At 44.7% G+C, this 27,815-nt stretch overlaps 2 protein-coding genes across 19 annotated transcripts in view; one reads left to right on the forward strand and one right to left on the reverse strand.

Moving 5' to 3' along the window:
• The first annotated feature begins 29 nt into the window (after positions 1 to 29).
• On the forward strand, positions 30 to 27,659 carry CENPX (centromere protein X). 5 transcript variants are annotated; one of them, XR_012154797.2, is made up of 8 exons: positions 30 to 203; positions 2,350 to 2,401; positions 8,778 to 8,831; positions 9,410 to 9,498; positions 9,705 to 9,908; positions 11,198 to 11,327; positions 16,298 to 16,443; positions 17,284 to 27,659. XR_012154797.2 is itself a non-coding variant. In XM_073310705.1 (5 exons), the coding sequence occupies exons 1-5, from the start codon at positions 45 to 47 to the stop codon at positions 9,717 to 9,719; spliced, it is 369 nt and encodes a 122-aa protein (XP_073166806.1). In that variant the 5' UTR covers positions 30 to 44; the 3' UTR covers positions 9,720 to 10,413. The 5 variants fall into 5 exon arrangements, 1 of the variants encoding a protein (XP_073166806.1); XR_012154796.2 differs by lacking the exon at positions 11,198 to 11,327; XR_012154798.2 differs by lacking the exon at positions 11,198 to 11,327 and having other exon boundaries at positions 18,860 to 27,659.
• The window catches only part of ASPSCR1 (ASPSCR1 tether for SLC2A4, UBX domain containing), an 87,182-nt gene continuing 72,411 nt past the window's right edge, over positions 13,045 to 27,815 (reverse strand). For 12 of the 14 annotated variants that reach the window (XM_073310671.2, XM_073310669.2, XM_073310677.2 and 9 more), the window contains 4 exons: positions 17,403 to 17,454; positions 15,955 to 16,024; positions 15,402 to 15,589; positions 13,045 to 14,182 (listed from right to left, as the gene is read on the reverse strand). In XM_073310671.2, the coding sequence (XP_073166772.1) occupies positions 14,169 to 14,182; positions 15,402 to 15,589; positions 15,955 to 16,024; positions 17,403 to 17,454 (324 nt within the window). In that variant the 3' untranslated portion in view covers positions 13,045 to 14,168. Of the gene's footprint in view, positions 14,183 to 15,401; positions 15,590 to 15,954; positions 16,025 to 17,402; positions 17,455 to 27,815 lie in introns of those variants that run through there. The other 2 variants (XM_073310675.2, XM_073310672.2) reach the window with 1 other exon arrangement.

A 27,815-nucleotide genomic window follows, 5' to 3' on the forward strand; every position in this document is an offset into this window, starting at 1 on the left:
CAGGGCGAGGCAGCGCGAACCACGGCTCCCAGCATGCACCGCAGATGGGACTGAGCCCGGAAACACCCGCGACTCACGTCCGGGGGCGGGTTCCGCTGCGGGACTACAGCTCCCATGATGCCGCGCGCAGTAGGCGGCCCGCCCCCCCACGGGGTCGCCGCAGGATGGAGAAGCGGGCGGAGAGCGCGAGCGGCTTCAGGAAGGTGCGCGGCGCGGGGCGGCGCGGTGCGGCGCGGGGGCCGCCCCGGGCTGTACCAGGTGCCCCGCGCTAACCAGCGGCCCGGCCCGGCGCTCTCGGGTCCAGCCTGGAGCGCGCCGCCGCCCGCCCCCTGTGGCGCAGCGGGCACGCGCTCTGTGAGCTGGCGCGCGCGCTTCCCGCGCTGTGCGGCAGGGGCCACCCCGCCCCGCCTCAAACCCCGCGCGGGCGGGCGCTGCCGTGGGAGGCTCCGTCTCCTCGTCCCCGGGAGCCCCGTCCCGCCTCCGCCCCGCTGCCGGCGACCCCCAGGCCCTCCCGCGCAGGGCAGCGGCCGGTTTCCCCGCAACCGCCTCGCCCCTCCCGCCTGTCCCTGCCGGGCTCGCGCTGCTCGACACCCGCCGGCTCTGGCTCCAGGTGGGCACGGGCCGGAGTAGACGGTCAGCGCTTCTCTGGGGCCCCAGCCTGTGAACAGCAGCTCCAGATCCTCCACCTTCCGGCAGCTCCCACCCTGGCCCCCTTCACAAAGCCGTAGGCAGGGCTGCGACTCTGAAACCTGAGGTCTCCTGCTTAGCCCTGTCCCCCCATGGTCGCCTCACAGAAGAGCCATTTCTGTTCTCCTGACAGCAGTCAGTGGGCTGCTGTCCGCCCTGCCTTCATCTCACTCCCTTCGCTGCTCTCAGCAGCGATGCTCTATCGGCCAGTCAAGGCTGCTAGGTTGTGGCAGGCCTGGTAGGCTAGCACTAGGCCCTTGAGCTCTAGGTGTGGCTTCTTGTGCTGCACTGTGTACTTTTGTTTTGACCTACCCACTGACTCTTCACTGGTGGTGATAGTCCTCCCTCCTTGTGGCTTCTGCAGGTCCTTCCTTCCTGCTGTCTTTGATCAATTCATTTCTGAGTTCAATCTTGTTTAATGTGCCTGTGCAGATGATATGCAAATCTCTTTCCCTGCCTCAACCTCATCAACTTCTTGCACCCCTTTAACTTTCTGTGCCAAAAACTGGTCATCAGATAGGATGCCCTACACCCAGAGTTATTGCCTAAGGTTTGGTGCCTGGTGTGTTCAGTCCTGGCCTGGTCTCCCAAAAGCAATCTGACAGAGCAGGGATCGTTTGAGGGAGATGGATAACTACAGCCTAGCCAAAACTTAGACTTTACAACAACTTTTAAGATTTACCTTAAACCTAACTGAAAAGGTTGCATGGGAATTTCTAAATCCCCTGTAGTAGGTGCAAACCAACCATGGTAGCACTGAGAATCTGACATTGACTTAACTGACTCACAGTGAAGAATAATGCAGAACTGTTTCCATGAAAGTAGCCTAAGGTGCAGATAAAGGGGAAAAGTGTTTAAGATTTTTATCAAGATGAAACCTCACAGATAGAAACCACAGCTTTGTGTCATTGGAAGCTGAGAATGGCAGATTTCAGAGACATGAAGCATTCATGTTGATTTAAGTTTTTACATCTTGCCGCCTGTTAGGAATAGGTTTCAGAGTAGCAGCCATGTTAATCTGTATTCGCAAAAAGAAAAGGAGTACTTGTGGCACCTTAGAAACTAACAAATTTATTTGAGCATAAGCTTTCGTGAGCTACAGCTCACTTCCACTGCATGCATCTGATGAAGTGAGCTGTAGCTCACGAAAGCTTATGCTCAAATAAATTTGTTAGTCTCTAAGGTGCCACAAGTACTCCTTTTCTTTCTGTTAGGAATAGAAACACTTGAGGAGATGTGTGTGTAAGCAAATGTTTCCAACCACTGATTCTCATGTGCTGATCAGAAAAGGAAAGTCCTTCTCTCCAAAAACATAATGTGCAGAAATAAGGGATTTAAATATCTATTTATTTGTATTGTGGTAGCACCTAGAAGCCCAGACAAGGCCTGGGTCCTATCTGCTTGGTACTGTACAGATGCTTAGTGAGAGACAATCCCTTTTACACTTGAGCTTGCAGCCTAAGTAGTAGACAAGACAAAGGGGTGGGAAGAAAAACACAGATAGAGACAAGTACTGCCTTAGAAGTGGCTGGGGGATTTCCTCCAATTGTGGGGTAGGGGAGGACAGGACTGTTTATACAGTTTATGGCCAGGAAAGGCAGGAAAAGGAGCTTAATTTGTTTCTCACTCACCAGTTCTATATCATGTTCCCTTTTCATGCAGGAGACTGTGAACAAAATACTTCATCTCCACTTCAAAGATGACAAAACTCGAGGTAAGTGCTTCTCCTGTACTCTCTCTGCAGAGAGCTAGATTCCTACTGAAAATTACCTAGCTGCCAATAGTACATAGTGTAGTTGTAGCTGTGTAGGGTGTTAGAGACACAAGGTGGGTGTGGTCATATCTTTTATTGGACCATCTTCTGTTGGTGAGAGAGACAAGATTTCGAGCCACACAGAGCTCTTCTGAAATTCAGGAATACCAGAGGTGACCAGGAAGCCACCCTGGCTCTGTGTTGGTTCTCGGTTTAAATGGGCAAACACTTGTTCCCTAGATGTACATGCTGTAGTGTTGGCAGTTTCTGCAAGGCAAACACTTGTTCCCTAGATGTACATGCTGTCTAAGGCAGAAGTTCTCCAACTGTGGTCTGCGAGCTCCATTCAGGTGGTCCGCGGATAGTTCCTTCTATAGTGACAGGTTTCAGAGTAACAGCTGTGTTAGTCTGTATTCGCAAAAAGAAAAGGAGTACTTGTGGCACCTTAGAGACTAGCCAATTTATTTGAGCATAAGCTTTCGTGAGCTACAGCTCACTTCATCGGATGCATCCGATGAAGTGAGCTGTAGCTCACGAAAGCTTATGCTCAAATAAATTGGCTAGGCTCTAAGGTGCCACAAGTACTCCTTTTCTTTTTCCTTCTATGGTGTGCACTTACGAGAAAATGAAGGGCTGCCCGCACTGGTGTGGCTCCGCTAATTAGGTGCCTGGACCCTGGAGAAGATGCACATGTAAGGTGAGGTGGTGGCCTTGGGGAAAGAGGGAGTAGGGGGAATTTGGGCCGTGCAAGACTGCGGCGCCAGAGAAAGAGGTGACTTTCTCCAGCTTCAGGGCTGCGGCTGCTGGGGAGAGAATTCCTTCCTTCCCAGCCCAGCTTGGGGGCTGCTGTGGTGGGGGAGAGATTACAGATATTAAAATGAGTTGCGTGCTTTTATTTGTAGAACAAACACACATTTATTATTTACTTTTTTATATAACACTTTTATCCAAAGCGCTTTACAATAGTTAGCTAAACAGTACAAACAACATTTGGAAAGATCATTAAGTGGTCCACCGAGACCCTCAGCAATTTTCAGGTGGTCCGTGGGAGGAAAAAAAAGTTTGAGAACCACTGGTCGAAGGCACTAATCTGGCCCCCATTGCCATAGAATCTGAGCAACTTTAATATATTTATCCTCAAGGTAGGGAAGTGCTGTTAGGGAATTAAGACCCACAGAGACTAAGGGCTTGTCTACATGGGAACACTTAGGAAAATTAAGACTGACTAATGAAAGGTGTGAATTTAAAGTGCATTAGTTAAACTGGATTAAAGCCATAGAACCTTAGGCTTGGAAGGGACCGCAAGAGGTCATCTAATCCAGTCCACTGAACTCACAGCAGGACTAATCTATTATCTAGACCATCCCTGACAGGTGTTTGTCAAACCTGCTCTTAAAAATCTCCAATGGTAGAGATTCCACATCCTGCCTGGACAGCTTATTCCAGTGCTTAACCACCTTGACAGTTAAGAATTTTTTCCTAATGTCCAACCTAAACTGCCCGTGCTGCAATTTAAACCCATTACTTCTTGTCCTGTGCTCCTTGTAACAATCTTTTATGTACTTGAAAACTGTTATGTCCTTCTGTCTTCTCTTCTCTAGACTAAAGAAACCCAATTTTTTCAATCTTCCCTCACAGGTTATATTTTCTAGACCTTTAATCAATTTTATTGCTCTTCTTTGGACTTTGTCTATATTTTCCAGAACTGGACACAATACTCCAGTTGAGGCCTAATCTGCGCAGAGTAAAATGGAAGAATTACTTCTCGTGTCTTGTTTACAGCACTCCTGCTAATACATCCTAGAATGTTTGCTTTTTTTGCAACAGTATTACACTGTTGACTCATGTTTAGCTTATGATCCACTATGACAAGCTCTTTCTGCAGTACTCCTTACTAGGCAGTCATTTTCCATTTTGTATGTGTGCAACTGATTGTTCCTTCCTAAGTGGAGTACTTTGCATTTTTTCTTATTGAATTTCATCCTATTTTCTTCAGACCATTTCTCCAGTTTGTCCAGATCATTTTGAATTTTAATCCTGTCCTCCAAAGCACTTGCAACCCCTCCCAGCTTGCTATTGTCCACAAACTTTATAAGTGTACTCTATGCCATTATCTAAATAATTTGATGAAGATATTGAACAGAATTGGACCCAGAACTGATCCCTGCGGGACCCCACTCAATATGCCCATCCAGCTTGACTGTGAACCACTCATAACTACTCTGGGAATGGTTTTCCAAACCATTGTCTCTCTCACCAACAGAAGATGGCACCAACCTTATAGTAGCTCCATCTAGGTTGTATTTCCCTAGTTTGTTTATGAGAAAGTCATATGAGACAGTATCAAAGCCATAGGTATTAAAGTAAAGATATACCACATCTACCACTCTCCCCCCCCCCATCCACAAAGTTTGTTACCCATCAAAAAAAGCTATTAGGTTGGTTTGACATGATTTTTTCTTGAGAAAGCCATGCTGACTGTTACTTATCACTTTATTATCTTCTAGGTGTTTGCAAATTGCTTGCTTGCTTATTTGCTCTATTATTGTTTCAGGTACTGAAGTTAAGATGACTGGTCTGTAATTCCCCAAGTTGTCCTTATTTCCCTTTTCCAGTCCTCTGGAATCTCTCCTGTCTTCCATGACTTTTCAAAGATTAATTGCTAATGGCTCAGATACCTCCTCAGTCAGCTCCTTGAGTATTCTCTAGGATGTTTTTAATCAGGCCCTTGTAACTTGAAGACATCAAGTTGTCTAAGTAATTTGTAATTTGTTCTTTCCCTATTTTAGCCTTTGATTCTACCTCATTCTCACTGGCATTCACTATGTTAGACATCCAATTGCTACTAACCTTTGTGGTGAAAACAAAAAGTCATTTAACACTTCTGCCATTTCCACATTTTCTGTTATTTTTCTCCCCTCATTGAATAACAGGCCTACCCTGTCCTTGCTCTTCCTCTTGCTTCTAATGTATTTATAGAATGTTTTCTTGTTAACCTTTGTCTCTAGCTATAGTAGAACCTCAGAGTTACAAACACCTCAGGAATGAAGATTGACCGTAACTCTGAACAAAAGGTTACGGTGGCTCTTTCAAAACTTTACAACTGAACATTGACTTAATACAACTTTGAAACTTTACTATGCAGAATAAAAATGCTGCTTTTAGCCATCTTAATTTAAAATGAAACAACCAGAGAAATAGTTTCCTTACCTTGTCAAATCTTTTTTACTTTCCCTTATTTTTGTAGTAGTTTACATTTAACACAGTACTGTACTTTTATTTTTTTTTCTCCGCTGCTGCCTGATTGATACTTCCAAATGCGGTGTGCGGTTGACTAGTCAGTTTGTAACTCTGAGGTTCTCCTGTAGTTTAATCTTGTTTTGTGCCTTGGCCTTTCTAATTTTGTCCTTATGTGCTTGTGTGTTTGTTTGTTTATATTCATCCTGTGTAATTTGACCTAGTTTCCACTTCTTGTTGGATTCGAGAAGCAGATCTTCAATGATCTGAAAAAGTCAGGGTGGTCTCTTACCATACTCTATCTTTCCTATGCAGTGGGATAGTTTGCTTTTGTGCCCTTAATAACGTCTCTTTGAAAACTTCCAACTCTCTTGAACTGTTTTTCCCCTTAGACTTGCTTCCCATGAGATCTTACCTACCAATTCCCTGACTTTGCTAAAGTCTGCCTTCTTAATCCATTATCTTTATTGAGCTGTTCTCCCATTATCTTTGAGCTGTTCTCCCTCCTACCATTCATTAGAATCATGAAGTCTACCATTTCATGATCACTTTCACCTTTGCTGCCTTCTACTTTAAAATTCTCAACCAGTCCCTCCCTCTTCGTCAAAATTAACAGCCTCTCCCCTAGTAGCTTTCTCCATCTTCTGAACTAACAGATTGTCTCCAATACATTTCAAGAACTTGTTGGATAATCCGTGCCCTGCTGTGTTATTTTCCCAACAGATGTCTGGGTAGCTGAAGTCCCCCATCACCACCAAGTCCTGTGCGTTGGATGATTTTATGTGTTTTTAAAAAGCCTCATTCACCTCTTCTTCCTGGTTAGGTGGTCTGTAGTAGACCCTTACTATGACATCACCCTTCTTTTTTACCCCCTTCATCCTTACCCAGAGACTTTCAACAAGTCTGTCTCCTATTTCCATCTTAACCTTGGTCCAATGTGTACATTTTTAATATATAAGGCAACACCACCTCCCTTTTTTCCCCTGCCTGTCCTTCCTGAGCAAGCTGTACCCTTCTATACCCATACTGTATTCCAGCCATGCGTATAGTCCCACTACTGTGATGCCAAGTATGTCATAGTTCTGTTTATTAACTAGCCTTTCAATTTCTTCCTGCTTATTTCCCATACTTCTCACATTAGTATACAGACATCTAAGATACTGATTTGATTTCCCCCTTATGTTCTCTTGTCTGTCTCTTATCCCTGTTATGACAGCCCATGCTCACACCCAGATTCTGACCTTTCTCCCAAGTCTTCGTGTTTTGGACTTACCTGTGGGCTTTTATCACCCGCCCCCATCAAACCTAGTTTAAAGCCCTCCTCATGAGGTTAGCCAGTCTGTATCCAAAGATGCTTTTCCCCCTCCTCATTAGATGGACCCCTTCTCTGCTTAGCAGATGACAGAATGTAGTTTAGCAGTCCTTCTTTCCAGAACAGCATCCAGTGGTCAAGGAAGTCGAAGCCCTCCTGGCGACACCATCTTCGCAGCCAGGCATTCATTTCTAGGATGGATCTGTCTCTGCCTAGGCCCCTACCCTTGACCAGAAGGATCGAAGAGAACAGCACCTGTGCTCCCAACTCCTTCACCCTTCTCCCAGAGCCCTGTAGTCACTTCTGGTCTGCTCAGGGTCATACCTTGCAGTATCATTAGTGCCCACATGAATGAGTAGCAGGGGGTAGTAGTCAGAGGGCCAGATGATCCTCAACAATCGTTCCATAATGTCTCAGATACAGGCCCCTGGCAGGCAGCATGCCTCCTGGGATGTCATGTCAGGCCAACAGATTGGTGCCTCTATCCCCCTCAGAAGAGAGTCACCAACCACCACTAAACTACATTTCTTCCTGGGAGCGGTGGCTGGGATCCTACCAGCCTTAGGGGTGCACGGCTTCTCCTCCTCCTCCAGGGTTGATTCCTCATGGCTCTTGGCAGAGCAGCATAACGGTTCTTCATCGCTATGGTGGGTGGGTGGAGCAGGGCCTGCTGCCAGAAGTAACTAGCAGCCAGTGTGCTCCCTGTGACAGCCATGTCCTTCTTCCCTGGTGGCATGACAGCAGTCGTAAAATATCAAGGTTGGAAGGGACCTCAGGAGGTCATCTAGTCTCACCCCCTGCTCAAAGCAGGACCAACCCCAACTAAATCATCCCAGCCAGGGCTTTGTCAAGCCTGACCTTAAAAACCTCTAAGGAAGGAGATTCCACCACCTCCCTACGTAACCCATTCCAGTGCTTTACCACCCTCCTAGTGAAAAAGTTTTTCCAAATATCCAACCTAAACCTCCCCCACTGCAACTTGAGACCATTACTCCTTGTTCTGTCATCTGCTACCACGGAGAACTGTGCAGATCCATCCTCTTTGGAACCCCCTTTCGGGTACTTGAAAGCAGCTATCAAATCCGCCCATATTCTTCTCTTCGGCAGACTAAATAATCCCAGTTCCCTCGGCCTCATAAGTCGTGCTCCAGCCCCCTAATCATTTTCGTTGCCCTCTGCTGGACTCTTTCCAATATTTCCACATCCTTGTAGTGTGGGGCCCAAAACTGGACACAGTACTCCAGCTGAGGTCTCAGCAATGCCGAATAGAGGGGAATTATCATGTCCCTCGATCTGCTGGCAATGCTCCTACTTATACAGCCCAAAATGCCGTTCGCCTTCTTGGCAACAAGGGCACACTCTAGTCCTCTCTAGCTGGATAGTTTCCTCAGCCTTTGACATCTCTGTATGAATACTCTCAATGTATTCCTCGTGGGCACGGATGCTCCTCAGAATCGCCACCTCTTTCTGTAGCTCTACCTGCTTCCTGAAAGATACCACCAGCAGTCACCTTTCCCACTGGATAGTCCCTCTCCAGCCTGGCTTTCTGAGAGTGGGAAATGCAAGCACAGTGTCCGCAAACCCACACCATATGTGAATACTCAGTCAGAATTAAAGTGGTTTAGTTTAATTCACTCAAGGGATTTGCCCAGGGGCAGATGGGAAGTTTGTGGTGGAGCAGGGACTTGAACCCAGGCCTTAAGTTCTAGGCTAATTCCCTAAGCTTGTGCCCATCCTGCCTCCTTCTGTAGCATGTCTTCTGATAACGCCACTTTCCTTTTCCCCTAGTCAGCAGTGATGCTTTGCTGCTAATGGCAGAAATGCTGAACGTATTTGTTCGAGGTAAGTGCTTAGGAGCTGCCCTTTTATTCTCAATACTTGTGGTCGTAGATTTGGGTCAATTAGAAAAGTTGTGGCAGTTCTGGCAAGGCACTTTGCTTGTGCTTTGATGGAGCTTTTCTAAAACTTGCCTCCAGGAAAGGCAATCTTCCATAGAGCTGCTCTTCCTTGGGGTAGTCTGATTAGCATATCCAGGCTTCTGTGGCAGGACAGTGTAAAGAAACGAGCCTGTTCTGTCAAGTTGCAGGGACCTCACTGCTAGGTTATTATACCTACTCTACCTGTGGAATGGCTTTCTGCTTGTTAGGTGCCACTCCCTAGTGCAACAGCACAAGCCAGTGTGAGTGAAGAGTGGTGAATGGAGAGGAACCAGCTATCTTCTCAGCTGTGGTTGTATAATGCCATGAAAGACTCCATTTTACACAAGACTGGGATGCTAAAACCAAGAGGGATCTTGAGAAAGTGCTTCCCTTTTACCCTGTGGTTCTGTAACTGCACCCTAAAATCCAGCCCTGTTAGCTTAGGACTTCCCTTTCCACACCTACTTGTGATGTGAGCCTTATCTTGCATGTGTGTCGCAGAAGCTGCAGCCCGCGGAGCACGGCAGGCTCAGGCAGAGGACTTGGACAGGGTGGATATCGAACACGTGGAGAAAGTGCTGCCACAGCTGGTATGTAAAGTGCAGTCCCGCTTTCCCAGCTCACAGGAAAAGGATGTGGGCACAGGCCTCTTAATCCCCTTCCTTCAGGGGGATGTTTGACTAGTTAGTAATATCCTTACACCGCTGCTGGGGACCCCACAGATGTGTTAATGACTAGCTTGGAACTGCCTCTTACTGTTATGAGAACTAAAGCAACTGCTGCTTTCTTCTTACAGCTTCTGGATTTTTAGAGGCCTGATCAAGCAGAAAGGGATGCATCAGCTGCTAAGAGGAGAAAGTCCTGATCTGGGAGTTAATCTGATACTGAACGTCTGGACTGGCACTGTTGTTGCTTCACTATGCCCTTGCCATCTTGCTGCAGTAACTGCTGCTTCCTCACCCCTCTCATCTGAGCAGAGCAAGCTCTCAGCAACTGCAGAGTAAGATGCCATTCTCATTTTGATTGTTGTAGACCAAATGACTATAGCAGGGCATCTTGCCCTCAAAAGCTGGGTCCCATCCTGCTCCTGCAGTAGCAGTTTACAGCCCAGAATGAATAGCATGGCCAGAGCACTGCTACTTTCTCTGCCAGAGAAACAGGTGCCAGCCTGTGTGGAAAGAGTGAGTGGCTGGAAACCTTCCTCTAGCTGTGGGTTCTCATCACCTCAGGAGGCTGCTGTGGCAGGAGTTTAAAGTCCAATTCCATGGCTGTCTGAGTAGTTTAAACAGGAGCTCAGCTGAAGGGATGTGCCAAAAGCAGGTACCTGATTTTTATTTTCTAAATAAACAGTGCCTCTCCCCCAATACTTTCCAGCATTCCTCCAGGGCAGTGACATCAAAGAGTGCTTAGAACCTTTTAACTGTTTGATATTCTTCTCAGAAGCTGCTTCCCTCTGCTATAAATTTGTTCTCACAAAGAAACATCAATAAATCAAAAATAAGTCTCCCTGGCTCAGGCTTTTCACTGCAATTAATCATCGAAAGTCAAGTTGCTTCAAAGACTTGCTCAGCTTCCCCCACCCTCTTCTCTAAATCTTCACAGGCCGAAAGGAAAACTCTTAAAAAGGGACAGAATAACAAACAGCATGTGTGAGAATCCCACATCATGGGACAGCATGTCCCCTTTGCCAGCAGGGGAGAGGGAAGCTGTGAAATAAGAAACCTTACACATGTAGGCAGGACCTACACTGCTGAACCTGGCTTTGTTGGGGAATATTAGGCTTGCTGCTGCAGAAGCAGCTGACACCAACATGTCTGAGAACTAGCTTTCCAGTTGCTTATTGTCTCCTCTTTGTGGGGTCCTTTGTGAAAAGTGGTAGAGATTTCCCAGCTGCCATGGGTAGCAGGCAAGGAGTGGATGAGCTGGTAGCACTGCTCTCTCCCTTTCAGGCTATGACCACTGGTGATATGAAGGGGGAAGCTTTTGTTGCCTTGTTTGTGTGTTGATCAAGGTCTGCAGATCACAGTTCTACAAGCACCAGGCAGTTTGAGGCTTTATGAAAAGATTACTAGTAGAGGTCAGATCAAATGATGCTTATCTAAGTCATCAGATGCTAAGTAATTCATGCATGACTCAGGTACTGAGCATTGGGAACAAGGACTTCTCATTGTGATTGCCCTGCTGGAAAGCCTGCAGTTGTCAGTGTGTAAGATTGTCTCAGGGTCGAGCTGTTCTTTTCCAGAGAGCACTTACCTTGCCCACCTGTTGCTTTTCTTGCTCCTTCTATAGAAACTGCATGTTAAAGATCCAGCAAGGGTACCCTGTGATGTCAATTCCATGAGCCAGCAAGAAACAGACAGCTGTTCTATAAGTCTACTTCCTTGGGTGAAAGAGGCTAAAGATAACTGCAGAAGTGGAGGTGTGTAACTGGTGGCTGTCAGCATTAACCAACGGCTCCATGAACAGAGGGTTGGTTTATTTGGTAACTGTTGAACGGGACAGCCTTTTACCATCTCACTGATGAGGTACAGTTTGCACAGGGCACAGTCTGTTCAGCAGACAAGCTTAGGCAAAGAAGAATTAACTGAATGAGGTAATGTGCATAATTAGCAGTATGAAGGCTGGCTCCTACAACCCAGAAGTTGAATGCCACCTGCTTCCCAGTGGCACAGCCCATTAGTCACAGTGTAATTGGAGAAGCAAGAGTTATCTTGATTTTAAAATGATTAGAAAGTTCACTTTGGGAATCCAATTAAACCCAGCACTGCTCCTGTGGCTGTTGCTCACCTGCAGTTAAACAGAAATTGTGCCAGGACTTTAGTGTCTCTAAACTTGGTAAAGCAGCAGTTAAACTTCTTCTCTGAAACACACACACACACCATACCCCAGATTAGGCTAGCAGCTGTAGCCTCTCACCCCATCAGTTATTAACCCAGACACTGCCCCAAGACCAGCTCATTATTGCTGGTAGAAGGGGAAAATAGAGAAACCTTTAGTATTTCAATAGGATACTTTGCTCTGTAATAGTGTTCTGTATATTCCTATCAAAGCACTTTCTAACTAGCAGTAAGGCATGTCTCAGGGAATTGCTGCCACATGCAAGCCCTGTAGTAGCATTTCATCATGACTGTAGTATCTAGAAGAGATAAAGGAGGATCAGTGAAATCACAAGGGATAAGCGGTGATAGGAGCTCCTATCAGCCAAGCTTCTGTTATCCATTCTACTGGTGGATGGGTCAAGCAACATTGGCTCATACATGCTACCCATACAGAAATAGCATGCAGTAGCTCCCTGGTCCTAAATGTGTGTGTCATGTGAAGCAGCTCTGTCCCTCAGCCCATCTCACAGTACACACAGCATATTGATTAAGATGGACTATTCCACAAGGAAATGTGAAAGAGCAACTCCCAGCCATCAGCACAGTCCTAGAGGAAACAGCAAAGCAGAAGCAGCTCTAGGATAGGGCACAGTTGGAAGGAAACTCACCAAGCACCTGGACAGAAAAGATGGATTCTGTTATTAAACTCTTCCATCCCAGGCTTAATCCCAAAGTAACAATCTTAGAATTAAGTTTAGATTAATCCTTTTCATACCAGTGGAATCTTGCTGTAGTTTGTCTCACTTGTGCAACTACTCACATGCCTGGGTGAGCGGTTATTTTCTATAAGAACATTTACTATTTAGAGCAGCAAATAGTCAATTCCCCAGTGCCAGAGGCTGCAGCACACACATCCCATCTGTTCATGTTTGGGTATCACGTAAGAAATCAATCTTCTCTCCCTTACAGCCTGCTCCCTCAGCTTTGAGTTTCCTTTTTCCTCTTCTACCTTTCTTTCATTGCTCCCCCTCCCTCTGATGTTCATCAAAGCATTTGGGAGCATGTGGAAGTAATTAGACCTGAAGGGAAATGTTGGCCAGTCTGGGAGACAATGACAAGTGCCAGGAACTCTGGGTGCCCCTTTCAGCCACTTTGAAGTTCATTCAGATGGTACAAAACTCAGTTTTGCTTTGTTGGGGAAAAAAAAAAGGTGGGGGGGATGTCAGGCCCAGTGAATAGGGAGCAGGTTCCTGTGAACTGATAAAGAAACAGAACAGTGGGGAAGAAACACATTATCAAAGACCCCGACAAAAAGGCTGCCTGTGACCACTCTGCTTTATTACATCTACAAATTGTGCAGACACACACATAGTTCAAGGAAAAAAGTCTGTTCAGGGAAAACAAATGGTGAGAATTATTACCATAACATAGTAACTCTGTCCAACTGGAATTACTGGACTATGAAAAAAAACTTCAAATAAAATACAGCAGCCTGGATATTGTGGCACTACAGACCTCATCTCTATGGCAGGCACATTTCTAAACCTTAACTCACATTCCAACACTGCATATGGGTGAGGCAGAGCATCGTTCCTTACTGTACCCATACTGCAAACACACAGTAAGTCCACTGCAGGCAACATCAAAGCCAAATAAATCAGCAGATGGAGAGTCAAATGAAGAGACCTTTCACTGGATTTTTGCTCTCATTAGAGGAGTAGTTAATTATGTGTAATGGAAATAAAACAGCTTAGTCCAGAGGCATATTCTATAGGCATGTCATTAATAGATACCTGCATTTTTCATTAACAAGACTCCACCAGTGGAAAACAGACAAGTACAATGAACAAGGAAGTTTTCAACAAAAGCCACTCAGTAAATTGTGAGTTATCTAAACGCTCCTGCAGGACTACCAGCAGCAAGTAGCCACTGCCACACCATAGGGACCAGCCCAGTTCTGGGCAACACTTTACAGCTATAGGTGAAATTATGAAGCTGATTCCAGCACTAAGATCTTGTTCCAGGCAGCAGAGCAGCCACGCTGCTTCAGGTAACCTCTGAAGACAGAAATTAGAAGGCTTGAGTGTCAAACACCTATAGAAGCAAAGTCAGCAGTCAAGGGATGGCTAGGAAGAATTCTCTCTACCTGCTCCTTTCAGATTACATGCATGCAGTTTCTCCTTCTGGCCCTGCTTCTCTTGCCAGGCAGATGGTCTTACAACACATAGGGCTTTGTCTGCTCACAACAAGATAGAAGTAGCAACATAAAACAGCTATTCTATTTTATTTTTTTAAGAAATAAATCATGTTGTTCAGGTCTCTCCAGGACCACCAATGGTTTATTACAAACTTTGTAGCAGTTCAAATGGAAAGAAGTGCAATTGATTCTGCTGCTTCTCAGTCCAGCCAAGTAGTCTTGCACGCCCAGCACCTGGGATGTTTCATCTCTTCCCAGCTGTAAGAAGAAAACATAAGGACGGGCTTATAGCTCTTATTGGAATCCTGTTAGAGAGAAAGGGTGAGGGCTGCTTCTCCAAACCCTACCAGGGTCACAGGGGCTTGTCCTACATACTTGCCCAATCATGTAACGACCTAGCTGAGGCCCTGAACACACTGGGCTCCCCACTCCAGCTGTACCCAGGCAGTATAATTATAGCACTTTAGCTCAGAGCTTGGTAAGAACTGAATGGGGGAGCCTACAACAACCGTGTGACTTCCAGGGCAGATATGGCTACCCCTCCACTGCCAGACACACTGCTATCCACTCCTACTTGGCTGCTCACAGCCCTCTCAACACTGCAGATCTCTGGCAGGCAGGACAGGTGATTAACATCTTCACTTCTTGCACTACAGACTTTAACCAAATATTCCCCATAGGGCAGAGAAAGGTTCTTTACCCAGCATGGGAATGCATCATGCATATACTGCTTCTGAATACTCCCATGTACCCTGCATCAAAATCCCAGCGTCATTCTAAAGCAGTTCAGCCATATGGGGGCAAATGGACTAAACCACAGATTTGATATTTCCAGTTACTTGATGCCCTACTTTAAGTTTGCTGGAGCACCTGCCAGAATCAAATGATAAAATTTTAATTTCAAAAGCTATCATCAGATCTCAGCCAGAGATTTTAGCTCTGCTTTGGGGTTTTTTGGAAGGAGAGGAGAGGAGGGGGTTGGTTACAAAAATGTTAGATGGTCTTTTTGAACTTTGCTGACCCATTTTGTGTGAGCATAATTCAAGAACCTCTCTTCCAATTCACATCATGTCCCAGATCTAACCTACCATTTTGACACAGAGATTGATACTGTGGATTGTGATAGAAACTCAGTTGCAATCTTAATTACAGAGCGATTGCCACCACTCCATAGCAATAAGCACCAACAATGAAGTATTAATGATAGAATTTTAGCAAGACTGCACAATCAAGACAAAGGGGATGGTTCTGAGATCAACTGTGCCAGCACATGGAAACAACCCAAATAGCTTTTACAGAGGTTCGGGGCCTTTTCTTATCACAGTTGGGACATCAGATCCACATCATGCCCATCAGCAATTAAACTGAATAGTTCTGGGATCACAAGTCATGGCAGTTGATTCCTGCAGTGAGGCTCTGCAGAGGTAGCTTCCACAGAGCAGGAAGGGAAAGCTCTCCCTCTGATCCCAGATGATACCTGGCAGCTTCAGCCACTTTGGTACTTTTTCAGGGGGGCTTCTCACTGGCTGTGAAGCTTCAGAGGCTCTTGCTGGTTCTGGGTTCTCTGCAGTTCTTTTCCCATCTGTCTCCTCTAGCCCAACTGGGGGTGGAACAGCTGTTTCTGAAGCTGGCGGAGCACAAGGGACTAGAGATTTGGACAAGCCTCTGAGAAGAGAAACAAGAAAGCAGAATGAAAGCAAGATTTTCACACTGGTCTCCACATACCCCAGCCCAGTGATTCATCAGGCCCAGGCCTCAAAAGGTTAATCTTCACCCCAGAAGCAAAGGCTTTAGGGCACATACCAGTCTGTAAGCAGATCTTCCAGCTCCTGCCAGATTTAGCAACAGACATGCCTCTCCATTTGAGCAGGATTCACCAAGCTGCAAAGTTGTAAATGAGCCTGAGAGCAGGGGAGTTTTTTTCTGGTGCCTGTAGGTTCTGCTCCTCTCCAGCAGGAGAGGTGTTGATTCCACCCTTCCCTTCCCACAAATGCCCACTCACATTAAGTAGCTTTGCTCACAGTCCCTACCTAGCTACTAGCAAGTCAGCTGTGGAAAGGGACACTGTGGACTCCAGCAGTTCTGGTCTCAAGTAACAATCTGTAAAACAAACCCAAACACATACATTTGTTAAGATAGTATCATCAGCCAGCCTGTAGACACTGTTACTGCAGCACCTCAGAACCACATAGCTCCAGCTAATCCCCCTTTGTGTGCTTCAGTGAGTTTCTGCTTTTTCCCAATACAATAGCCAACATTGTTAGCCACTGGGTGATAGTGACCCTCTCAAGGGATGCTGATTCCCGCCGAACTTCAATGTTCTGATTATTCTTTGCCATTTCTAATCCATCCCTCAAAACTTGTGGTTTTCAGGCACTTGATCTCTGCATCTCAGAGGTTATGTTCTCTGGACCCAGAACTCCCTTTACACCTCTGAGAGAAGCAAACACAAATATTAACAGCACTACAACTATGCCAGAGAATCAGAGACTGTCCATCTCCACAGGAAGTCACAACAGGTTGGTCCCTACAGTACAATTTCTTGTTCTTTGTCTTGTTTAATTTTAAAGCAATGGGATTTCCACACTTCCTTCAGAGACCACCACTCCATGTTTGTCTACTGTGCCTACTCCATAGCCTAAAAATCTCATAAGAAATGCTTCCTGATTTACATTTACAATTATGTTAGTTAACTTGCATTAACTGGCAATCAACTTTGAAACAGAACAAAGCTAGTCTAGACAAGGCCTTAGGGCTTGTCTACAGTTACATTTCATAACAATCTAACTTGTTGGCTCAGGGGTGTGAAAAATCATCCCCCGGAATGCACCAAGTCTGAGCGCTTTAAAGCACTAGCGTAGACAGGCTCCCAGTGCTAATCCCCTCATGGAGGTGGATTACCAGGAGCGCTGGGAGAGCTCTCTCCCAGCGCTCAAGCGCGACCATACTCGCACTTCAAAGTGCTGCCATGGGAGCGAGTTTCCAGTGTAGACATACCCTTAGTGATTCACAGTAGGGGCAGAGGTAATGGCAACGCAAGATTCACATAAACCTCATTCCTTCTCCTACCAATGCCACTCAACCCTGAGCTGGAAGTACCACCTCTGGGAAGTTCTCTCTCCAGAATTCACAAGTCTCTCTGCTAACAAAAGGAGCTAATTAGTGCTAATTGTGGGGAATTGTCTGCTAGGAATAGCAGAGAGCTACCGCACCCCCCGCTCATTTCACCCAACCAAGGAGATTAATGATTTACACTCATTCCAACCTTAGACTGAACACAAACCAGTGCTGCCCATGCAAGGCTCCATATTCCACCCCCAAATACCTGAGCCATCTAACCCTCCTGTCCTTCATTACAGCTTCTCCACTCCCAGCTTTGTTTGAGATCTCTTGTTGGAACAATTCTGAAGCCACGGACACGATTAATCTGGCTAAAATACAGCATCTGAGGAGCCAGCTGGAGAGAGAGAGAACTCACCTCTGCGCTCCTCAGATCCAAAGTGAATGACAGACGCTGGGAAGAGGTTAGCCTGAAGCAAAAGGAAAAGAGATGGATGAGAAGGGGACAGGGCAAACTGCAGGGCTGTCACAGCCAGCCTGCCTCGGACATTACATACATCTCTAAGGGAAGTCCAATCTCTTCCCCAACCCAGGGCAAAGGCACTGCAGCCATGAAAACATGAGTATTTGCTCATCAACCCTCTCCACCCCCAAAGCACCAATCCCTACTGTGGGCAGCAAAGCCCCTTAAAATAAATGCAACTGTATGAGTTGCAGGAGGGCTGAAACTGAACATGACAGCAGCTCGGACACTTTTTTGCCAGCTATGTCCTGGCTGCATCTTCTGGAGCCCAGTTTAAAATAAAAGCAAATGCAAGCAGGATGGGCAAGCCAATTTTCAGGGTATTGGGTATCATCTACACAGTCATATTTGAGGAGCCTTGGTGGCATTCAGTGACAGCCCCTGGAATCTGCTACTCTCAGTGATTTTCAGCTTCATTCAGAGTTCCTGACTCCCTGTGAGAAGCAGTTTCCCCAGGGGCCATGCTCCACCCCATGTTTATACCATCCCATTGGCATGTGCAGAATAGCCATCTTGTGGGCATCACCCCACCACCAAGCCTGCATCATGCCCCACTCTCTCTCCCAGTCTGCATTACTAGGGTCACCAGCTCTTCCTTCCCTCCTTGAGAACACTAGAACATCTCTGGCTTCAGATTCTGGTTTCACTGTTGCTAACAGCTGCCCCTTTCCTCTCCTGGAAGGGAGCCTGAAATGTTCTTCAGTTCCCTGCTTTGGACAGGTCATACTGGCACTGCCTGCCTGAAGAGGCTGAGGATCAATGTTCCATTAATGCAATTAAAGAAGTTGTCTTACAGTCTGCTACAGAGACCAGCTACGATGAAACTGAGGAACTAGCAGTGCTGACTTGAGCTAATCAGTGTGGGGGCTAGTCCTGTGCAAGTCACCACCATATAGTTCCACCACAGTGCACCCTTCAAGTCTCCCTTGCTATTTTAGTCCTGCTCCACAAGCCAGGCCTACAGTCCTCCACCCTGCTCTTCTAGGTTTGCATCTCATTTGGAGAAGCTGCCAATCATACTAGAGAATGCTTAGCCTTAGTGAATTTTACCTACAGAGTGCTATACAAACACAGACTTTGCTTTTTGTTTTGTTCTTTTTAAAGAAAGTTGGGTGTGATGTGAAAATAATGCATCCTGGTCAAGTTGTGGGGAGCAAGTGATTACAGTATTGTCCTATTAGCCACAGATGGACAAGGAACAATGTTTTCAGATTCATAGATATTAAGGCCAGATGGGACCTTTGGCTCATATAGTCTGACATGCTATATATCATAGGCCAGACAATTTCACCCAGTTACCCCGAAGTGAACCAAATAACTTGTCTGACTAAAACATCTCTTTTTTTATCCAGTTTTCATCTGAAGACTGCAGGAGAGGGAGAATCCATCACTTCCCTTGGTAGTTTGTTCCAGTAGTTAATCATTCACTGTTAAAAATCTGTTTTACTTCTAATCTAGTCTGGCTTCAGCTTCCAACCATTGTCCTACCTTTCTTTGGTACATGAAGGAGCTCTTTAGTTAGCACCTGGTATTTTCTCCCTGAGATGGTATTCTTATACTAATCAAGTCACCTCTCAATCTTCTTTTTGATAAGGTAAACCAATTGAGCTCTGCAAGTCTCTCCCTGTAAGACATTTTCTCTAGCCCTCAAATTATTTGTCGCTCTTTTTTGTCCTCTCTCCAAAGTTTCTCTGTCCTTTTTAAAAGTGGACACTAGAACTGGATACAATATTCCAGCATCAGTCTCACCAATGCCAGAAGCAGAGGTAAAATCACCTTCTTACTCCCACTCACTAATCCCCAGTTTATACACCCAAGGACTGCATTAGTCCCTTTTTGCCACAGCATCACATTGGGAGTTCTTGTTCAGTTTTTAGTCCACTATGACTCCTAAATCCTTTTTAGAGTCATTGCTTTCCAAGATACAGCCCCTATTCTGTAGGCATGCTCTGCATTCTTTATTCCTACAATGTCTGACCTTGCATGTAGCTGTATTCAACACATTTCGCTTGAATGAGCCCAGCTTACCAAGTGATCCAGATACATTCGTATGACTGGCCTGTCATTTATAATTCTGTCAATCTTTGTGTCATCCGCAAATTTTAATCAGCAGTGATTTTATAATTATTTTCAGATCATCAATGAAAATGTTGAATAGCACTGGGGCAGAGAACTGATCTCTGCAGAACCCCACTAGAAACTCCCCCATTCAGTGAGCTATTTTTTTATATCTGTCAGTTAGCCAGTTCTTAATCCATTTAACATGTGCTTTATTGATACTGTATGTTGCTAATTTTTTAACGAGACTGTTGTGCGGTAGTATGTCAAATGCCTTACAAGTCTAAGTATACTACCTCTATGCAGTTACCTTTACCAATCAATTTGTAATATCGTATAATGAAATCTCTTTGTGTAAAGAGCCATGATAGAAGAACACTACTGCAATACAAAGTCTGGCCACAGGAATGGGGAGATAGTCAGAATCTAACTACCTCTTCTGAGAATGGCCCAGAGATCTGAGGCTGAATCCCCCGTGTCCCTGACCATCTTGGCTAATAGCCACTGATGGACCTATCCTCCAAGAATTTACATAATTCTTTAATCCAGTTATATTTTTGGCCTTCACAGCATCCCCTGACAACGAGTTCCACAGGTTGACTGTGCGTTGTTTGAAGAAATTTGTTTGTTTTAAACCTGCCACCTATTAATTTGAATGAGTGACCCCTGGTTTGTATGTATTGTGAAGGGGTAACCAACACTTCCCTATTCAGGTTCTCTGTACCATCCAGAATTTCATTAATTACTGACCTGTTAGTAATTTACTCATCACCTCTTCATTTATTAAACAAAAAACACACACCTAGGTAGCCTGCAAAGTATACATTCAGATAATATCTTCAACTTGGTCTTCCTCCTCCCCTCCTTCCACGGTCTTTAATGCTCAACTTGTGTCATGTCATTTAGATAGCAAACTCTTTGGGGCGAGAATTATATTTACTGTATGTTCCACTACCTGGTCAAATGTCACAGGAGGACAAACTGTAGAGATGCAATTTCTCTACATCTCAAAGGAAAGCTTATTGGAACAGCTAGTTCTAAAGCACACAAGAGGAAAAGCTATTCTCAACTTAGGCCTAGGCCTAAGTAACATGCAGCATCTGGTTCAATTAGTAACAGAGGATGAGGCTCTCAGTAACAGTGACCATAATAGAATTAAATTCAAGATGGGGGGGGGGGGGGGGGGGGAATAAGGTACCAAAAACTAAAACAATGACACTAAATTTCAGAAAGGAAGATCTCAAACTCATGGCATTGATCAAAAAGGCCCTAAACTTAAAAGCAAAGCAAGTAAAATCCCTAGATTTGGCATGGATGTCACTTAAGAAAACGACGGAGTCTCAGAAGGCATACGTACCACTGAGCAAAAAGGGAAGCAGAAAGGCAAGCAGTCAGTCAGCCTGGTAAATAGTAAGAGGTTATTCAAGCCAAACAGTGATCCTTCAGATTTGGAAAACTAATCTTAGTGAAGCCAATAACAAAGGGATGTGTGAGAAGTAAATTTGAAGGACTAGACTTGAATTAAAAGAGCAAACAGCTAAAGGGACAAAAATAAACATCAAGGAATTACATGAAGTATATCAGAAGCAGGAAACTTCCAAAAGAAGTGGGGGGTCTGGTGGATCACCGGGGGTTAAAAAGAGCAATTAAGAAAAATAAAGAAATTGGCTGAGAAGCAAAATTTATTTGCATCAGTCTTCACCACTAAGGGTGCTGAGGAAGTTCTTATCCGACACCTGATCTTTCCTGGTAATACAGATGAAGTGCTCTCAGAGCTGAGGTAGCAGAAGCCTAGGCGCTGGAGAAAACAAATTAAAAAGCAATAAATCACCAGGTACAGATGGTCCATCCAGGAGTTCTCAAGGAAGTTTTCAAGTTCTCATTCTGAAGAATGAGCTACTATCAAAAATATTAACTGGCCTATTAAATATAGCTACTATTACAATGTTGACCTCTATTTAAAAAGGGCTCTGGGGTCATCTGGGGAATTACAGATCAGTAAAGACTTACCTCTGTTTCTGGCAAATTGGTCAAAATGCTCATTACAAATAGAAACATAAAACACCTGGAAGATCACATGATATGGTCAACAAGCATGGATTCTTCAAAAGAAAATCATACTTTACTAATCCGTTAGAATTCTTTGTTGTGAATAAAGGAGAACTGTTTGACGTAATTTAGTCAAACTTTCAAAAGACCTTTGACAAAGTCCATCATAAAAGGCTAATAAAGAAACCCAGTTGTTGCAGAGTGAGAGGCAAGGTATTGTCATGGAACAAAAACTGGCTAAGAGACGGGAAACAGAGTAGGATTAAATGGTCAGTTTCCATCACGGCAAAAGGTGAACAGCAGGAGCCTTAGGGGTCTGTACTAGGACTGTAGTGTTTAAAATATTTAGTAATGATCTGGAAAGAGAAGTGAGCAGGAAGATTATCCCACATCTGCCTGCTGTGGGATTTCTTGAACCTTCCTTTGAAGCCTCAAATGCTAGGCTTCTCAGAGATGAGATGTGGGCGAGATGGACTATGGGTCTAATCCAATGTGGTAATTCCTGTATTCCTATGCATATACAGCACTGAGCTCAAAAGGCCCCTGATCCTGTCTGGAACATCTGAATGCTACTTAGTATAAACATTAAATACAATTATTAACTTAATGGCATCACCTATTTTCTTGTCCACAAACTTGAAATGAGAATGTGATCTTACAGCTCTCTGGACTGGGAGGCATGAGCACACAGTGATGGTACTGGTGCCAGCATGTAACATCCAGGAAAAGAGACACCCCCATCCACTAAGTCTGAGCTCCCTCCTAGCAGCCAGGAATTTGTACATCCTCAAATTGACATTTTAGCGGCAGGAAACATTATTTATTAGACCTTTTAACATTTCCTTTGCCAATCAGCAAGACCAAAGCTTGCCTGCTCCAGTCACAAAGGCAGCTCTCCGTAAATGTTGTAATTAAAAAGTACCAGACATGGTTAAGAAACCCCAGAGAAAACTCTTGTGAGAGCTTTGATGTCTCCACTGCATTCATCTGAAGGGATCCCACTATTTGGAAGGGGTGGCTTAGAAAGGAGTCCCCCGTCCGGCCCCTCCTCACACACAAGCCCCTTTACACACAACATCCTTTTCATGGCAGCTGTGACTTGGAAAATGAGGTTTTTGTAGCGTGTTAGTGTTGGAATTTTTTAATAACCTCCCCTCTCTCTTTTTCCCCTCCCGCCCAATTATAGTGGTGAATAATTAACATTCTGAAGGAGATAACTAAGCACAACATCTCAGAGCTCAAAGCCCTCTTAGTTCAAAGCCCTGCCCTTTTCTCTTCGTTTCCCGTTGCCACCACTAAAACTTCCTTGTCATTCAAGCTCTGGGCACACACATCAAAGCAGCATGTGGGAATGGCCCCAAGGGGTCAGAGAAAATTCATGGCAGGGCCTGTGAGTGAGGCACCAAGAGAGAGGGAGAAACAGACAGACACACTCAACCACACAAACACACAGAGACAGAGCACGCCCTAGTAGGAACCACTACCCTCTTTACTCACAAGCTGATAAATCACCCCAGCTCTAGATTTCAGGCTCCACCTCCGCAACCACTTCCCACCACTGGCAAAACATCAGTCCAAACCCTTTTTATTGGGAGAGAAAAAGGAACTTGATAGCAGGTCACACGTGCAAAAATTGTAGCCTCCTCCCCGTGGCTTATATTACCCCACACATCTTTTCCCTTCCTATGGCTCAGCCGTGACCGATTTCCCTCCCAATTCTTATCCCAAATATATGCCTTTCCCTTCAATTTAGGTACAATATTAGGTCACTGATGTAACCCTTTACTTTGCTTCCTACATGGATCTCAAGTATCAGACCAATTTAATTTGAACCCTCAAGGTTGAATATGATTCATGGGTTAGAAGAAGGCATCCCACTAGCACACGAATCTTCCAGTCAGCCCCAGGCAGGGCACATTCCCCTGGTAGGGACCATGCTCTTTCAGTTATGTAATAGTCTTTAAGTCAGCATCAGATTTAACCACAGGAAAAATCAAGGTACGTTGATATTGGCCATGGAATGTTTTAGCATAAAGATGTGGTGGTTTTAGTATTTGCTCAGTCTAGGAAGGTGCAAAAAATCATACTGTCGCGAAGTCACAGAACTTGTCAGCAGGTCTCTCACGCTGCCAAGTGTTGCATCAATCAACAGTGTCAATACTTGAGTTTCACTCTTATCTCACTTGGCAGAATGTTTTCAGTGAACATTCTTGGGTCATCTCTCATTTTCTCATTTGAGAAGATGCAGCAGCTGTCTCCAGTGTTTGAATCATTATCTCCAGACTGGATCCCTTCAATGAGTGCTTAGCTCTGCTCTCTTTCCTGAGTAATGCATCAAGAGAACAAGAATTCTCCAGACCTGCTGAGATTACATTCTCCTTTAAGTTCTATGTTATATTAATAGGAATAGAGTCTCACTGGATCAAAAAAGATTAAAACTCTTACAGTCACAGGCCAGGCAACATAGCAAGTAGAATCAAAAGCTATTTGAAACAAGATTTTAGAAACCTGCCATCAGTTGAATGCAAGGAGTTATATTATGAGTGAGTCATCTGCCATTTGCTGTTTTCCATATTCAAAATATTACTATCCAGCAGCCCCATTTCTTTGCTGTGATTTCTGTCCAGAAGTGTAGTGCCAATGTGACTTGGGAGAGGGACTCTGTAATCCCACAGACTGAGAATGCTGAAAATCACTTTACACAAGTTACATTTCCAGGATACATACATATTATTAACTGAAATCAAGGCTCCCATTGTGCTACATGTTATGTATACATACAGTAAGAGACACCTTACAATATAAATAAAGATAGACAACAGGTTCTATTATTCCCATTTTAGAGATGGGGAATTGAGGCACAAAGATTAAATGACCTACCCACAGAAAGCGTGTGGCAGAACCAGGAATTAAACCCAGATCTCCCAAGTCCCAGCCCAGGGCTTTTACCAGACAACCAGCCTTCCTCTCCAGAAGAATCCTGGACAGTCCAGTCCAGAAACTTAAAGACAAACCTTAGAGTCCTGGGTCAATTCAGCAAGTCAGACCATTGGGACAGTGGCTCTAGGCAGGTTACATTTTAGGATCAGAAGATATGGGTTGGAAGAGACCTCAGGAGATCATCTAGTCCAACCCCTTGCTCAAAGCAGGACCAACACCAACTAAATCATTCCAGCCAGTACTTTGTCAAGCTGGGCCTTAAAAAGCTCTGAGGATGGAGATTCCACCACCTCTCTAGGTAACCCATTCCAGTGTTTCACCACCCTCCCAGTGAAATAGCTTTTCCTGCTATCCAACCTAGACCTCCCCCACTGCAACTTGAGACCATTACTCCTTGTTCTGTCATCTGCTACCACTGAGAACAGTCTAGATCCATCCTCTTTGGAACCCCCTTTCAGGTATTTGAAAGCAGCTATCAAATCCCCCCCTCATTCTTCTCTTCTGCTGACTAAATAATCCCAGTTCTCTCAGTGTCTCCTCACAAATCATGTGCTCCAGCCCCTAATCATTTTCGTTGCCCTCCACTGGACTCCTTCCAATTTGTCCACATCCTTTCTGTAGTGGGGGACCCAAAAATGGATGCAGTACTCCAGATGTGGCCTCACAAGTTCTGAATAGAGGGGAATAATCACTTCCCTCCATCTGCTGGCAATGCTCCTACTAATGCAGCCCAATATACCTTTAGCCTTCTTGGCAACAAGGGCACACTGTTGACTCATATCTAGCTTCTCATCCACTATAATCCCCAGGTCCTTTTCTGCAGAATTGCCACTTACTTAGCCAATCAGTCCCCAGCCTGTAGCAGTGCATAGGATTCTTCCATCCTAAGTGAAGGACTCCGCTCTTGTCCTTGTTGAACCTCATCAGATTTCTTTTGTCCCAATCCTCCAATTTGTCTAGGTCACTCTTGCCTTCCACCGTATCTACCTCTCCCCCCAGCTTCATGATGAAGTATGTGAGACACAAATAAGACCAGCTCTCAGGATCATTAAGAATTCTCTCTTGTGAGCGTTAGCAATGGCTGATGGGAGCAGAGCTAGAGAACTTCTGCCGCAGTAAAAGCACGGATGACATAGATAAGGGGTGTCTAGTAAGTACAACACATCAGGCTTACAACTGACTGTTTGCATAGTTGCATATTCAATTTCCTGTAGACAGCCAGTAATCCCAATTCCATGCCCTTCCCAAGTCCTGATGCCCCAAGAATCATGAAAAACAGCAGTGATTCAAATGAGCACCTTTCATGGACACAGTATGCATACAGCAGCTTCAAAATACATAACCTCAACATGTCTAGCACTCTTTAGTTTGAGTACTTTAAGAAATGATCCTGAGAGAGGCTGCTCTTCTCAACATCAGAACAGAAGGAAGGACATCCTGACACAGAGGGAGTGACTGTGCTGCAATCTGCCTGGTTCACAAAACTGGTTGAGAAGAAAGTCCCAAGAGGCTGCTATAACCACATGTAGTCCATGTACATACTGTGTTGAAGGGGAATTTGCACATTCGCCATTGTTCAGTTCTTAAAGTTCAGGTGTTAATTTACATTCCAAGATGACCTGGCAAATTCTTTAGTGATTATCAACTTAAGTTAGATACAGAGAAGTCTTAGTAGTTCATCCAGGAAACCAGTGCCACAGCTGCCCCCACAGTATTCACATTCCCCCACTAGGGCAGGGTTGTTCCCAACAGTCCATTCTTTAAGCTTTACAGGTGTCTCAAAAAAAGATACATCATCAATTCTCTTGGCATTATTTTTTTCCACAGAGTTTAAAGCCAAAAGCGACCATCAGATCTCCTAGTTTGACCTAATCTATCACAGGCCACCACCACTACCTGACACCCACGCAACAAACCCAACAACCAAAATTAGACCAAAATACTACAGCCCACAGGAGACTAAACAATTATATTCCACAGGTAGAGGAGGTGATCCAATGCCTAAGCTTACATCTAGGAAAGCTTCACATTTTGGGCCATCAGTCTAAGAATCCACCCATTACTGACGGAGCAGCCTTTGACTTTGATTCAGAGTAGCAGCCGTGTTAGTCTGCTAAGGTGCCACAAGTACTCCTTTTCTCTTTGACTTTGAGTGATTAGTGATCTGAAGTTCTATTTCACATGTTTAAATATGAAGGCACTCAGAAACCATGGTGGTGAGTGTGGTACACAACATCCAGAAAGCCTTGGAACAGGGTGAGTCAGGTGGGACGCTGCACCCCATATTCTTCACCGATAGATTATGACATAATTGTAATGTATTTTATACAAGATAAGTCATGTGAAGGGGCATTGGAAAAGTTATGATTTGCTGAATATGATTATCCTATTTGTATGCATGTATCATTTTTCTGTCTGAAGGTATGAATGTTGACTGTATAACTGTATTTCAAATGTAGTTACACCTGGGTAACGCCCACTACTAGACAAGATGCTTTCAGTCTGGATAGTGGGTGGGGAAGGGCTTATTCAGGGGAATGAGCCACTAGCAAAAAACAATAGGCCTTAGGAGAAGCTTATCTCCCACCTGGTAATCCTTCCTGTGATGGCTACAGACAGCCTCCAAGTAATGGCTTCTGAGACTCTACAAGGACATATGATCAGACCACATGTCTCTAGATTCCATTTTGGGATGTCAGTATTTTTCCACAGACTGGTCTGAGAACCAAGCTTTGAAACAAATGGTTCCCGCCATATGCAAAATTTATATAAGGCAGGGAGTGACATCTTGGGTGGGAAGTGAAGAACACCAAATGAAGACTCCTGGAAACACCTGAAGAACAAAGACTGAACTGGGAGAAGTGCTGGACCTAGGCTAAAGGGGTTTCTAGCCTGTGAATAAAACACCTGGATCCAAGCTGTAAAGCCTGCTTGTATCATCTCTTAGGGTGAGAATCTGCTACTCCTATCCAATCTATTTAGTATGTTAAGCTTAGTTTGCATTTTTTATTTGCTAAGTAATCTGCTTTGATCTGTTTGCTATCACTTATAATCACTTACAATCTATCTTTTGTAGTTAATAAATTTGTTTTTGCTTTATCTAAATGAATGAGTTGGAGTGAAGTGTGTGGGAATCATAACTCAGGGGCAAAGACTGTTGCATGTTCTTCTCCACATTGAGGGAGGAGGCGAATTTTTATGACCTTACGCTGTATAGTTAGTTCCCTGTGCAGTGCAAGACAGTATTGGGTTTATACTCCA

The sequence above is a fragment of the Lepidochelys kempii genome, chromosome 14, assembly GCF_965140285.1.
Source record: "Lepidochelys kempii isolate rLepKem1 chromosome 14, rLepKem1.hap1, whole genome shotgun sequence".
NCBI lineage: Eukaryota > Metazoa > Chordata > Testudines > Cheloniidae > Lepidochelys > Lepidochelys kempii.